The sequence below is a fragment of the Corylus avellana genome, chromosome ca10 (assembly GCF_901000735.1).
Source record: "Corylus avellana chromosome ca10, CavTom2PMs-1.0".
In the NCBI taxonomy this organism is placed as follows: domain Eukaryota; kingdom Viridiplantae; phylum Streptophyta; class Magnoliopsida; order Fagales; family Betulaceae; genus Corylus; species Corylus avellana.
In genome coordinates, this window is record NC_081550.1 from 1,299,737 (window position 1) to 1,315,619 (window position 15,883).

The window sequence follows — 15,883 nt, forward strand, 5'->3', positions numbered from 1 at the left end:
TAATCTCGTTTCTCACACTCCTGTTAAAATAAAACATTTTTTTTTCTTTTTTTTTTTGGATAATACTAACTTGGCGGGGAAGTGCTAGGGAGTCAAACAAATGAACTCAGAAAAATTTTCAAACTGACGTGGCAGACCGCGAGTGGCAGACAAGGGAGAGAGAATTACATTTTTTTTTTTTAATTTTTAAAAACCCTTGCCACGTCAGTTTATAAATTTTTTTTGGGTTCATTTGTTTGGTTCTCTAGTACTTCTCAACTTGGCATATTGAATATTCAATAGATTTATTAGGACTTACAGTAGTCTAAAAAAAATTTAAGTTTGAATATTTGTCACAATTAACATTGCGAATAACTTATTAACTAAAATGAAAAATTGGTCCACGTCCCATGCATTGGATTTTTTATTTCTATTATTTTAATTTTGTTTATGAATAATATTTTCGACTTCCACGAGAAAGACATTGGCAACATCTTATCTGCACTTATTTTCCATTGACAAACAATTTGTCAATGGAAAATACGTGCAGATAAGATGTTGCCAATGTCGTTCTAGCTAGCTAGGTTGAAAATATTGTTCATAAACAAGATAAAAAAAAGTAAAAGAAATGCCCTAGGTGTCAATGTCGATCGATTAGAGATAAAATTCCATAATTTTGAGGTTGTAGGAAGAGTCAATTTTTAGGCCCATTCTACTCGTTTTATGAATGAGATAGATCATGTGCTTTGATAAGTTTGGCAAGAGAAGTTGTAGCGCCACACGGAAAGATGACTCTGGGAAAGTGCTAGCTATATTTGCTATCATTTTAAAAGGGTTAGTCAAGTTATAATTGGAGTTTCTTAAATTATATATAAAGTTTAATTTCACCTAAAAACTAGGAACTAATACAAAATTTAACACCCATAAACTCTTTATAATCTACCCACTTTATGTGGGTTGATCATTATAATTTTAACTCTATATATGTGCCATGTGGGTTAATCATCTCTCCAATATATGTGAGAAAGATGTCACATATGCATGCTATCACTCGATAAAGGCTAGTTAAATTGTAATTGGTGGGTGTTTTTTTTTTTTTTTAAAAAAAAAAAATTGAATTAGGGAGAATGTTACAAGGGGGTGTCGTTTTCAGTCTTGATTCGAAAGGAAGAGAGAGTGGGAGACCTAAAAATACGGGTGGGCTCAACCCAAAACAGAAATTACAACGCAGAATCAATTAATGGAGTTTCTTATAATTGCTTATAAAGCACTTATGAACACTTTTCTAAAGTGAACTAATCATTTTTCCAATGTGTTACAAAAGCTATACCCATGTATATATGTACAGAAAGATCGCGTTTTCTTGGACCATTAATTTTGTTTTTTTGAAGTAAGTTAATTTCTTTATAGGATAAACTTATATGACTTTGTAATTATTGCTGAGTCTAAAATTCTATCTATTTATAAGACTTTTCCTCCCAACAATCTTGTTTCGGCCACTGGATCTTTGCTTCAATTGTGGAGGCGCACGCATATATATATATATATGACGAGAAAATAAATGTTTGCATAATTCAATTTAATTTGTGGTTATTGTAACCCTTAATAAGAGAAAAAAACTGCAAATCCAATATCTTATGGTTTCAACCACGCCGAATATTTGTAGAAGATTTTTATGGAAAGAGTTTTGCAATGGACGTGGTAAAAAAAAAACCTACCTTAATTGAGTAAATTTAGAGTAAACTTCATCTAATTAGATGGACCTATATATATATATATATATATATATATATGACTATGAGGTAAGATTTGATAATTTTTAACATGACTCGCGAACTTGACACATAATTAAAGAGTAAGAGTTGAGGAGTCTGATTAATTTATTTAATTAAATGGGTAAGGTTAGTGTTGACCTATATAGTCTTATACCCATACTTCCACACGATCTAAACCTGACATGCAGCTTGAACCTGAGGCATTATGTTGGTTATTATGGTAAATATAAAAGTATGGTACAAAGTAAAATTGTAGCATTTCGAAGAATATAATCATTCCAAAATTAGGACTCCGTCCAAAGAGGCCCCATTTTTTGAGAGCCTTATCCCTATCCAACCACCTATATGCTATTATATATATGGGCTTACGTGGATACGACAAGTTCATTGGCTAACCTAATTATCTTTAGCATTATTATTATATTTTTATTTTTTGAAACCATTATCTTTAGCATATGAAAGTGGTAATATTAATTTGATTATCTATTGGTAAAGTTATCTTTAATTAATACATGAAAAATATGCCTATCCAATCAACTAGTATGTGCCTACTGCCTACGTATAATATATAAAACAAGTTCATTTGCTCCAAATTTAATTATCTTTAGGATTTTAAAATGCTTATATGAATTTGAATATATATATATATATATATATATATATAGATCACCGTATAATTATATTGATGGCTTGAGAAATTACAAATAATTTCATTGTTTTTTAATATTAAAACTTTGCAATAAATTTACTGATTTGTTTTTAATAGTACAAATTAATAAACTAGTCCATATCATTGCGGTCCATCCCTAATTGTGTGTGTATATATATATATATATATCAAATTAATGAAGAAAAATGTGACTAAACTAAGGGTCAGTGGACCGTCATAATCAATCACAACTCAAAAACTAAGCCCACCAGTTTTGATTCTTTTGAAAGTGTCAATAATTTTGAGATGTGGTAGATAGGCCATGCGTTTTGCACCGGCCGGGTCTAATACGCAAAAATGTCATTCTTATAGGGTCAATATCATATGCCCCAGACGATTTATTTGTTCGAGGAAAATTCATTATTCTTGACTTTTTGTTTCATTAATTAACATTTATAAATTTAAATTTAAATAAGATTTCCTTTTCTTCTTGTGTTTTTGGACATTGGACTTGTAGTTGTCACAGATTAAAGATCGAGAAGTATATATATAATATACACATAGACCAATGCATGCTTTTCTTTGTCGCGCGAGTGGCTCGTAGAAAATCCTGGCCTTGAGATTTCACACTACCAATTGCTAATTAATATGATATTAAGATATTCTTTGGAAGAATGGTAGTTAGTTTGCTTAAAAAAAAGAAAGAGTTCTAATGTTCTATATATGCTGATCTGACAGTGTCAATATATTCTTAGATCAGAAATACACTGCTACGTTGGTATGTTAAAATAGTAATGAAATATTGGTGTGATATGTAACATTTCTCTTTTTAAAATGCTTTAATAATAAGTTCTTGAATCTAATGATCATCAATCTCCTATGATTAAGCACAACTATTGTAAATTTGATTTTACATTACTGTATAGTGGGTTAAAATTTGGTAAATTGGCACGTGGGAGATTACTAAATAAGATTTCGGTCGCCATAGAATTTGTCAAGGATCGATCTACAACAACAATTTGGACAGCAAATTTAAAAGAGTCTAGCTATAAGAGATCTATTTGTTCAAATAAATTTCTATCTGTCCAAATAAATTTTGAACCAATACCTACCCAATCAATGTGATCATGTATGACTTTTCTGATTTCTCAAGTAACCATATGAAGAAGTGAAGAAGTGAGAGAGTGCGAGTTATCTTTACGTATTGTGTGTCACTTTCCTTGTCCTTTTCTTTGCTTTTTTATCTATAAAAGGCATTGCCAGTGCCTCCCAACAATAACCAAAATCAGCTATGGCATTTCAAGGCTATCGAGTATTCCTAGGCCTTCTGGTCTTTCTTGGCTCATTGATTGATAATAGCATTGCTGTTACACCAAGCCTAATTAACAATACTGCTTCCCTCAACCGGAGCAGTTTTCCGGCCGGATTCATTTTCGGGACTGCGTCTGCGTCTTACCAGGTAACTCTTAGGTTAATTCCTACGTACTTGTATCATAATAGAGTTTTTCTTCAAGTTTCTTGAGATGTCAAGCAAATTTGGTTTTGAAATCCAGTATGAAGGTGCAGCAAATGAAGATGGCAAAGGGCCAAGTATATGGGATTCTTACACCCATAGATATCCAGGTGTCTCTCTCTCTCTCTCTCTATTTCTCTCAAACAAAGTATGATTTACCAATATTGTCTGCAATATTGGGTTATTAACTTCTTTCTTTATGCACTGTTTTTCTTTTTGGTACAAAAAATAATGAAATTAATGCAAAGGTCATTGGACGACTTTAAATGGCTTTCCTTTTCCGTTGTCCTTAAGTTCTTACATAAACAACAAGGCGTGGGGGAGTGAAAGTATGCTCTTGCATGCCACAGCTTTTGTTAAAAAAATGGAAAAATTCAGGGTCAAATTGGTTTTTGTTGAAGGGCTTTAATGGATCCATTAGAGAGGTTAAAAAGTATTTTTAGTACTTAACAAGTTGTGCTAAATAAAAGTTGGCATGTTTGGTAAAAAATTTTAAAAGTACAATTATTTGACTTTTTTACTCTAAAAATTGCCAAAACGCACTTTTTGACTCAAAAACTCTATTTTTCAAACACAATCTCAAATATGCTATAAATTTACATTTTTCTATCAGTTTAAGCTAGCTTTTTGGATAAATAATGATTTAACATGATATCAGAATCCAAAGTCCTAAATTCAAACTTTGAATTTGTCAAATCATCCCATAAAATAAAATCAGAAGTTTAAAATGTGAAATGAAACTCAAGATTTCTCTATGATATATATTATGTTATATATATATATATATATATATATATAAAAAAAATCGAATTACATAACATGCATAAATATCTTAAGGTCAAAACCCAATTGGGTTTCGTGCCTAGCTAGTGCCTACCCTAACACAAACTCACTAAAAGAAAATATATAGAAAAAACATGTTACACATGTTCTTAATGAATTACAAATACTTGTACAAGATAACAAGATGATATATATATATATATGAATTAGTTTTACCCTAGCCTAGGGATTAATTTTATTGGCTCTTGGAATCGTGTGAGGCCAATGGTAAGCTGAATCCTTTGTCTTTATATATGTCTTGCTCCATGTCTCAACATTTACTTTTCATCTTGACATGAACTTATCGTAAAAAGAACAAACTTGTCAGCATTTTTTTTTTGTCTGTATTTGGGTTGATTGGCATGTGCACTAGTACTTAATTGGTTAAGTACTTATGGCTCAAAGTAGCGCAGAGAAATCTGTTTTATATCTTACGAATATAATTAAGATTTATATGAAATTGCAGGTAGGATAAAGGACGGCAGTAATGGAGATGTAGCTGTCGATCAATATCATCGCTATAAGGTACTAATTATATCGGTGGTGAAGCTAAATAATTCTTATTGTAAGAGCTGCTCAAATATTTATAAAAAGCTAATTAAAACGGACATGTTCTCTAATTTATGGTGCAACAGTTTAGTAACTCGATCAAATAATTTCAAAACAAAAATAAACAATATTAGTAACTAGAAAATATCTTATTATACAAATAATAGAAAAACTGGCCTAATCATTAAAAAAAGAAAAAAAGAAAAAAATTGCAGTTGGAAGGCACAAATGCAATTGAAGAGAAAACCATAAAAACAACCACTTGCTTTGGAAGAAAACTATAAAAAAATTGGTCTAATAGAAAACAATTAAACAAAAAAAAAAAAGAAAAAAGCAAAGATGCAATTTGGGAGAGAAGTATTTTATTTTCTTGTGCAGTAGGGGCCATTGATCAATTAGTTAAAATTTTCTCTTATAAAGTAGAGTTTTTTTAAACATATTGTGGGGGCACGGTCCATGTTGGCCACAACGTGCCACTGCATATAGTGCACATAATAAAAATTTATAGAACATGTCAGCTGTGTTTTGGTAACCTTTCGAATGCTTTATGACAGTTTAATTAAGGCCTATAGCGAACTGTTCGTGACAATTTGACAACAATTTTTTTTGTTTCATCTTATATATTATATATTATAGGAAGATGTCGGGATTATGAAGGAGATGGGTTTAGATGCATACAGGTTCTCCATCTCATGGTCTCGAGTGTTGCCAAGTAAGATTCTCGTTTGCATCAATCTCTAATAGAAAAGTCAGTAAATAGGGTACAGGGTTTTGAAATCAATATTATTTTCCGACCCTTCTATGCAATTATAACAATTTCACTTGGGGTCTAAATTGCAGAAGGAAAGCTAAGCGGGGGTGTGAACAGTGAAGGAATCAAATATTACAACAATCTCATCAATGAGCTCCTGAATAAAGGTTATAAATCAATCTCATAATTCTATCATATGCCATATCCACTTGTCTAGCTTGCGCTTATAATTCACTCCTTTCAATTAATAAATGCAGGTTTACAACCCTTTGTGACACTTTTTCATTGGGATCTTCCCCAAGCCTTAGAAGATGAGTATGGAGGTTTCTTAAGTCCTCACATTGTGTAAGTGACTAACTGCACGTTGTCTTTCCCTTTTGTCCATCAGATCAGTAGACTTTTTTTTTTTTAAAAAAATTATTTTAATATATTAGCTTTAATCATGAACAAATGCAAACTCGGGTTCTAATTTATGTATATATGTGTGTTTATGTTACTTTTTAGTGATGACTATCGAGATTACGTTGAGCTTTGCTTCAAGGAATTTGGGGACCGTGTAAAACATTGGATCACATTAAATGAGCCGTGGAGCTACAGTGTTGGTGGTTATGCAAATGGACAATTAGCACCTGGTCGATGTTCTAGTTGGCAAAATCTGAACTGCACTGGTGGAGATTCAGGCACAGAGCCATATTTGGCTACCCATCACCAACTTCTTGCTCATGCAGCCGCTGTTCAAGTGTACAAGCAAAAATACCAGGTTTCATGTTACTCTAAATTATGATATTCTATACGTATGATTGCAGTTAGCAAGGGTGTCAATTCACATTCACCTGTCGGATTCAGGTCGTGTCAAAGCATAAGTATAAAAATTATATAGATCAACTATATATAACCTGAGTTATTTAATTAAATGACAAACTTATACTAATTTTGTGTTGAGTTTGTGTCAAATTCATTAATTGTGTTAGAAATTCTTAGCCCTATATAGTTACAGTGGTGTATGCCCCCAAAAGGTTTGGACAGCCAACGTTTTTGTCAATCTTGGCACATATTTGTCAAGTTTGATAGATACAGTTTTTGTTACACACCTACTAAAATTGGTTATTATCCAAACATCAAATACAAATTCCTTTTACTCTGCCGATGTTGCACAATTGGGAGAATTTATTAACCAGTGTTTCATTACGTCCAGGCATCACAAAAAGGTGTTATAGGGATTACCCTAGTGTGCCACTGGATGGTGCCATTCTCTGATGCCAAGCACAACCGTGACGCCGCGCTACGTGCCATTGATTTCATGTTTGGATGGTAACTTCTGCTTAATTTGTTCGATTGGCCCTTGTATTTAAAGAATTTGTTAAACCCCCCCCCCCTTTTTTTTTTTTTTTAAAAAAATGTTAATTTAAATAAACATTGTAATATATTTCATGGTTAATTTACTGCAGGTTTATGGATCCCTTGATAAATGGTGACTATCCCCATAGCATGAGGTCTTTGGCTGGAAACCGATTGCCCAAGTTCAGCAAAGAGCAGTCCAAGTTGGTAAAAGGGTCATTTGACTTCATCGGAGTAAACTATTATACTGCCAATTATGCAGCCTACGCACCAAACCTTAATTCTGGACATGCAAGCTACCTGACAGATTCCTTGCTAATCTTACTAGTAAGTAGATACAACATTGTGAACCAATTTTTAGAATAAAGTTTTAGTTTAAATTGAGTTGGAAGAATTTTTCTCATATGCATGTAATTCGTTCAACTCAATTTGAAGAAAACTAACTTAATCCCAATTTTTATGTGTTTCTTATGGATCTATAGTTATAACTAAACCGCGTATTTTTGTTGTTGTGGCAGCTGAGCGCAACGGGATCCTCATTGGTGCTCCGGTGTGTGCTAAATAAATTTACTTTTTTTTTTTTTTGGTGTATTGAAAGTAAAAACGTCCACAGTAGAAGGCATGCAATATTTGTACGTTGGTCTTATTGACCATACACACACAAAGGAAAGGGTTTGGGAAAATTCTGATCATACAATAATGACCCTCCATTAATTTCTCTATATCGCAGGCTGCTTCAACTTGGCTCTATGTCTATCCTCGAGGATTTCTAGATCTTTTGCTTTACACAAAGGAGAAGTATCATAATCCACTAATCTACATTACTGAGAATGGTAATTTTTTTTTTTTTTTCAATTATTTTTACATAACTTCATGGCAAATGGGCCATTTGAACCTAAATATCTACAACTATATTGTAGGGATTGATGAGGTCAATAATGCCACCTTGTCGCTTGAGGAAGCCCTAGTGGACAACCAAAGAATTGAGTATTACTATAGGCATCTTTGGTATCTTCGTAAGGCTATCAAGTAAGCATTTAATATGAGTAATGCTACTTTTCAATCTCTCTCTAGATCCATGTTTCTTGCTCCCAAATATTAATGTTGGCTTTGACTTTTATTTATTATTTATTTTTTCAATTTGGGAACAGGGATGGCGTAAACATTAAAGGATACTTTGCGTGGTCATTGTTGGACAACTTCGAATGGTATTCAGGTTACACAGTTCGGTTTGGCATCAACTTTGTGGACTATAAGAACGGATTGAAAAGGCACCCTAAGCTTTCTGCCCATTGGTTCAAGAATTTCCTCAAGAAGTAGACATGATGGAAATTAATGTTCATATAATTATCAACTATATATCTATAAATATTGGACAGTTTAGTTCCAATCAATAAACTGAAGATATAATTTCTTCTCCATCTTTATGCTCTTTAAATAAATAATGTGATTATTGTTTGTGTACAGACGCAAGTTAAATAATAATCGTTTTATACATTCTACACGAGACGGCACTCAAAAAAAAAAACCTCTCAGTGCCGTCTCATGGCCAACCTCTCGATCAATGCATTTTCTTAATTCCAATCAATGGAACATTTTTATATATATAAACTCTACTCTAGTCCACCAGTGAGACTAAAATAAAAGAAACAAATTGTATGAACATCAAACTGATGGGCCTAAAGTTCAATGCAACCACATGTCAACTTGTGGCCAAAAACTATTTCCAACGTTATCGTCTCGATGTCCCCAACCTATGTACAAATTTAGAATCCCTAAATATGCACTCTGCAGACAGCAGGCTGTTTTCTTTTGGAGAAGAAAAAAAAAAAAAAGAGATCAAATAACATATGGGAAGTGAATATAATGCTCTTTAAATCTGTATTTTTCGTGCTTTCTAATTTTTTCACGGAGATCAGAGCTAAAAAGAAATATTTTAATATTTTGACCCTTTAAATTAGAGTTAATTATATTTGAGACAAAAATATCTTTCCAATATAATAAACAGATACTAACTAAAATTAGTCATAAGTAATACATTTACGAGTAATGTTATAAGTCTTTTTAGAGTCTTCTTAAAATCATTCATAATGTGATGTGGCATTTAAAATCACCAGTAAATCAAAAGTCAATCAATTATATCTCAAATTTAATTGTAATTTTAAAAGTCACATCATATTTTAGATAACTTTAGAATTATAGGAGGAATCTAGGAAGAATTCATTACTCTATATATATATCTACTCCTTCATAAAAGCCCATGAAGTAAAGAGCCTCTCCCTTAATTAGAAAAATAAGTTATGGCATTTCAAGGCTATCGACTACTTCTAGGCCTCCTGGTCTTTGTTGGCTCATTGATTGATAATAGCATTGCTGTTAAACTAAGGCATCACACTGCTTCACTCAACCGGAGCAGTTTTCCGGCGGGTTTCATTTTCGGAACTGCATCGGCGGCTTACCAGGTAAGTCCTGAGTTTCCTACGTATTTGTATCATAATAGGGATTCATATATATATATATATGCCAATTTAATTTGTTTTTGAAATCCAGTATGAAGGTGCAGCACATGAAGGTGGCAGAGGACCAAGTATATGGGATACTTACGCCCATAGATATCCAGGTCTCTTTCTCTCTCTCTCTCTCTTTCAAACAAACTACGAGTAATTACCAATATTGAATGCAATATTAACCTAGTACCTTAAGAAGTATTATTAGGCTTAAGATTTTACCTAGCTCCTTCAATGCAAACAATGAATTGGGGCCATGCCTGCTGATAAAATTTTAAACTTTATCGAATGAACTCCATTAAGACTCAATTTTTGTGAATATATGTTTTAATTTTTGTTTTATTTTTGAAATTTTAAATTTGAACTTGATACAACTCTTATATAACTTTGTGCTACTTTAAGTAAAAGTTGGATCTTAAATAGAGGGTAATTAATTAAGCCCCTATCATATCTTTTATCAAATTCGTGTGGAGAGAATGTTTTGCATGTTGTGTTTTTGAGGATTTAGTCGAATACCCTGATTATATATATATATATATAGAGAGAGAGAGAGAGAGAGAGAGAGTGCAATAATATTGGGTTAGATACTAGTACTTATAAGCATAGGAAAATATCTTTCTTTTTTAAAATTTTTTTTTTTTTTTAATGTTTTTTGGTAGAGATGGGAAAGGAAAATTCAAGAATTATAACTACCGAGGGAGAGAGGATCCTTGTCCATTCGTACACATCACCATAGTCTCAATATTTATTGAAATGACGGCAAAGTACTGTAGAATAAAGGTTTGAAATCAAAATAATATTATGTTAAATCATCACTTATTTAAAAATTAAAACTATAAAAAAAATTAATTATTTAATTAACATCTCAAAAGCAAGGCTAAAAAGTAGCGCATAGAAATCTTTTATATCGATATCTTACAAGTTACGAATATAAGATTTATATGTAATTGCAGGAAGGATAAAGGATGGCAGTAATGGAGATGTCGCAGTTGACCAATATCATCACTATAAGGTATATATAGTGCACATAATATGAAGAAAATTAAAGAACATGTCACTTGTTTTTTGATCCCCTTAATTCTAATGCTTTAATTAAGCCATTCCAAGGCCTGGCGTGCTCGTGACAATCTGATAACAATTTTGTTTTTACATGCATTTTATTGTTTTTATATATTATAGGAAGATGTTGGGATTATGAAGGAGATGGGTTTAGATGCTTACAGGTTCTCCATCTCATGGTCCCGAGTGTTGCCAAGTAAGATCGATTAATCTCGTTTGCATCAATCTTTAGTTACTTTCTTCCATAAAAATTCAGATAAAATAGAAAAGACAATAATAGGGTACAAGGTTTTGAAATCAATATTATTTTCTGACCCTTCTATATATATATATATATATATATATATATATATATATATATGTGTGTGTGTGTAATTATAACAATTTAATTTGGGTCTACATTTCAGAAGGAAAGCTAAGTGGGGGTGTGAACAGGAAAGGAATCAAATATTACAACAACCTCATCAATGAGCTCCTGAATAATGGTAATACATGAATCTAATAGTTTTATCAAGAATAAGGTTATTCTTCACACTTATTTATCATACTTATTTTGTACTCTGTATTAATTAATGTGGATGACATGTTTTAAATGACTAGCATAAAAAGCCACTTAAATCACATTATGTCAATCGATGTGAAGTAAGCATGAAGAATAATATTTATCTTCTATCATGTGTCATTCACTTATATATCTTGCACTTATAATTCACTCTTCTCTTACCAAATGAAGGTCTAAAGCCCTTTGTGACACTTTTTCATTTGGATCTTCCCCAAGCCTTAGAAGATGAGTATGGAGGTTTCTTAAGTCCTCAAATTGTGTAAGTGAATATCTCATGATCACGTTGTCCGCCCCCTTTTTTTTCTTCGTAATAGTAATATCATAATTCCTTTGGGTTGCAATCTAATTTATGTATATATGTGTGCCCACGTTACTTTTTAGTGATGACTTTCGGGATTACGTTGAGCTTTGCTTCAAGGAATTTGGTGACCGTGTAAAGCATTGGATCACACTAAATGAGCCATGGAGCTGCAGTGTTGGTGGTTATGCAAGCGGGCAAATAGCACCTGGTCGATGTTCTAGTTGGTTAAATATGAACTGCACCGGTGGAGATTCAGGCACAGAGCCATATTTGGTCGCCCATTACCAGCTTCTCGCTCATGCAGCCGCTGTTCAAGCGTATAAGCAAAAATATCAGGTTCCATGTCACTCTAAATTATATTCATTATTAACGTAAAAAAAATTTAGAAGATAAATGATATTCATTATGAATGATTGCAGTGGCATAGGGCCCAAAACTTGTGTGGGTAATTATATGAAAAACCTCTCTTAGTTAGGGTTGAGTGTCTGATTTAAGATATGTCGAGGTATGAGTATAAAATTATATAATTTAACTCATATTCGATTCATTTAATCAAATGGGGTGACTTAGGCCCCTTAAATCGCATCAACCATAATCTGCTAATTTCGTGTTAAATCTAGTTGGGTTTGCCGATCGTATAAAAAATTATTGACTATAAATGTCGCGTGTTAGATTTGGACCGTGTCGAAACTTTAGTATACATAAGACTATATAAGTCAATCATAGCTCAACTTATTTAATTAAACTGGTATTGCTCTTCAATGCTAACTTGCTAATTTTCAGATTCGTAGATTTAAAAATTACAAACCTTAACGTTTGTAAAGACCGCCAAAGTTTTTGCTAACCTTTACACATATTTTTCAAATTTGATAGATACAGTTTTTGTTACACATACATCTGCTAATTGGTTATTATTCGAACTTTCAAATACAAATTCTTTTTACTCTACGTCTACATAATTGGGTGAATTTCTTAATCAATGTTCATTATGTTTAGGCAGCGCAAAAAGGTGTTATAGGGATAACGCTAAATTCCCATTGGATGATTCCATTCTCTAATGCCAGGCACCATCGTAATGCCGCGCTACGTGCCCTCGATTTCATGTTGGGTTGGTAAGGGTTTTATTTTTTATTTTTTGTTTTGTTTTTTTTGTTTTTTTGTTTTAATTTTTTTAATTTTTTAATTTTTAATTTTAGTTTTAATTTTTTTTTAAGAGGTTGTTTGACACTACAATTTTTAATGATAAAAGTACAATTTTAAACATAATTGTAGAAAGCTTGTCATTTGGAAGTGCATTTTTTAAAATTTGCTATTTGAAAATATAAAAAAATACGTGTTTTCAAATTGCAAGTAAGGGGGTGCGTTTTTAAAAATGTATGATTTTAAATGCTAAATTGTGATTTGAAAGGTTAAATCGCAATTTTACTAAAAACCTAATTGAGTTTTTTAAAAATTCATGTTTTAAAATCGCATGTTAAGAAACTACAAACCAAAAACGACCCTTTATTTGAAGAATTTGTTGTGATTTTTTTTTTATTATTTAAATTTGAATAAAAATTGTAATATCATGTTCATTATAATGTTTTTTTTTTTTTTTTTTTTAAAGGTGAAATTATAAAAATGACCTCTAAAGTGTAATATTCTATGGTTTACTTTAGGTTTTTGGACCCTTTGACATATGGTGACTATCCCCATAGCATGCAATTTCTCGTTGGAAAGCGATTACCCAAGTTTACCAAAGAGCAATCAGAGCTGGTAAAATGGTCATTTGACTTCATCGGATTAAACTACTATACTACCAATTATGCAGCCTACGCAGCTCACCTTAATTCTGGAAATGCAAGCTACTCAAAAGATTCTCTTGCTAACCTTACGAGTAATAACCAGATACTAACACTTGAACTAATATCTAGAATCAAGTTTTCTTTCAATTTGAGTTGGAGTAATTTCTTATAACACGATCTATTAAGCTCATATGTATTCGAAATTCCTATAAATTAAAAAGTATTCTCGTATGCATTTTTAATAGACTGTGATTTTCACATGTATTTTAAAAAATGCATATGAGAATTATATGCATGCATTTTAGATGTACATATGTAAGTTTAATAGATTGAGTTAATTTAGTTAGCTTATTAGCACGTGATTTCTTCAACCCAATTTGCTGTAAAACTTTATTTTAATTTTTATGTATTTGTTGTGTATCTTATACTAACTAACTTTTTTGTTTTGGCAGCTGAGCGCAACGGGATCCCCATTGGTCCATCGGTGTGTGCTAAATAAATCTACATTTTTTTTTTTTCGGAGTATAGCTAGTTAGCTACACCTGACAAGCATTTCACAGTGGTTAACATTGCATGTTAATTTAAGTGACTTCACATATTAGCTACTTAAAAATAATAATAATAAAAAAAGTAAAAAGAAAACCACTTAAAACACCAAGTCAACCTATGTAAAATGAGTGTGAAGAGTATTATTACTTTTTTTTTTAGTGAAATTGCATACAATGTCAGTCCACCAAAATAAATAAATATAACATAAAGTAGGTAGCCTCATAAAACAATCATTGACCAAACTATGGATAGCTATTTGATTGCAAAATATATCAATCTTTACCTTACACACACAGGAAAGCTAGGGTTTGAGCAAATTCTCAGAGAAAATTGAGACTCCATTTTCTCTACATCACAGGCTGCGTCAGATTGGCTCCGTGTCTATCCTAGAGGATTTCTGGATCTTTTGCTTTACATGAAGGAGAAGTATCATAATCCACTAATCTATATTACCGAGAATGGTAATTTTTCCTTTTTCTCTTGTTTCAATTATTTTCACATAACTTCATGGCAAATGGGTCATTAGTTTTCAACTATATTGTAGGGATTGATGAGGTGAATAATGCCACCTTGTCCCTTGAGGAAGCCCTAGTGGACAACCAAAGAATTGAGTATTATTATAGCCATCTTTGGTATCTTCGCAAGGCTATTAAGTAAGTACTTAACGATATATATTTTTCCTTTCGCTTAAAAATTTGAAGGCTTTAGATTTTGGTAGCATCACTGTCAAGTCTAAAGTTTGAATTCACTTTAATGCAAACAATTTATTGGAACCACACTCCCAATGAAGTGGTGATCGCATGAGGGCGTGTTACATGGGTGTCTACAATTTATCCTTCAAGGGTGGGTACAATATTCTGACATGACATGGAAAATCACATTAAATCTAAAATTCAATAATGATTCACTCAAAATCTAATGGTAATTTTTTTGTGTCATGTCAAGGTGTATGCATACAGGAGTATAGGAGTAGAAGTATGTGTAATACTACTATATTCAAATTGCTAGCACCAACACCACAAATGTGCCTTGCTGGCTTTGACTTTTCTTTTTTCTTTTTTTTTTTTTTAAACAGAGATGGCGTAAATATTAAAGGATACTTTGCATGGTCATTGCTAGACAACTTTGAATGGAATGCGGGTTACACAGTTCGGTTTGGCATAAACTATGTAGATTATAAGAACGGATTGAAAAGACATCCAAAGCTTTCAGCCCGTTGGTTCAAGAATTTCCTCAAGAAATAGACATGCCGATGCTCATATAATTATCAACTATCTGTTAATTTTGGACCGGCCGTTTACAATAAACACATGTGTTTATTGTTTGTGTATAGAGAGTCGAATTCTTGTTTAATATAATCGAATACATTATACATATATGCGTGAGAAGTGCCTTTTATACTTAGAGAAACGAGAAAATAAATGATTGTTTACAATGAGTGTTGCTAAGATAATTATAGTGCACATGACACTTACCACATTAGTGACTAAATAATTGAATTTATTTTTTAATTTTTTTAATTTTATTTTTTGTTATTCATATTGTACCCCATGACACTAATATATAGCCTATCACATTAGTTTATAAAAGAATTATAAGAAGAAAAAAAATCATAGTATCCAAACATATTCTATTATTATTATTATTATTATTATTATTATTATTTTATTTTTTTTATATATAATTAAACTCTAGTCCACCAATGGGACTAAAAGAAAGAAACAAATTGTATCAACAACAAAATG

General features: G+C 31.8%; 2 protein-coding genes across 3 annotated transcripts; both read left to right on the forward strand.

Annotated features, from left to right (window-relative positions):
- Positions 1 to 3,694: 3,694 nt before the first annotated feature.
- Positions 3,695 to 8,873, forward strand: LOC132163283 (beta-glucosidase 12-like). The gene is given in 14 exon segments (XM_059573511.1): positions 3,695 to 3,862; positions 3,957 to 4,026; positions 5,205 to 5,263; positions 5,924 to 5,999; positions 6,128 to 6,205; positions 6,296 to 6,383; positions 6,543 to 6,798; positions 7,234 to 7,349; positions 7,487 to 7,686; positions 7,689 to 7,703; positions 7,895 to 7,926; positions 8,107 to 8,209; positions 8,297 to 8,405; positions 8,528 to 8,873. Coding segments are annotated over 14 exon segments (1,539 nt in total). The 3' UTR covers positions 8,697 to 8,873.
- A 783-nt stretch (positions 8,874 to 9,656) lies between these two features.
- LOC132163489 (beta-glucosidase 13-like) lies at positions 9,657 to 15,521 on the forward strand. Of its 2 annotated transcripts, XM_059573794.1 has the most exons (13): positions 9,657 to 9,838; positions 9,927 to 9,996; positions 10,837 to 10,895; positions 11,063 to 11,138; positions 11,350 to 11,427; positions 11,676 to 11,763; positions 11,886 to 12,141; positions 12,802 to 12,917; positions 13,464 to 13,681; positions 14,042 to 14,073; positions 14,497 to 14,599; positions 14,683 to 14,791; positions 15,214 to 15,521. In XM_059573794.1, exons 1-13 carry the CDS (start codon positions 9,677 to 9,679, stop codon positions 15,380 to 15,382), a joined length of 1,536 nt encoding a protein of 511 aa, XP_059429777.1. In that variant the 5' UTR covers positions 9,657 to 9,676; the 3' UTR covers positions 15,383 to 15,521. The 2 variants fall into 2 exon arrangements, with proteins under 2 accessions (XP_059429777.1, XP_059429778.1); XM_059573795.1 differs by lacking the exons at positions 14,497 to 14,599; positions 14,683 to 14,791; positions 15,214 to 15,521 and adding an exon at positions 14,435 to 14,484.
- The last annotated feature ends 362 nt before the right edge of the window (positions 15,522 to 15,883 follow it).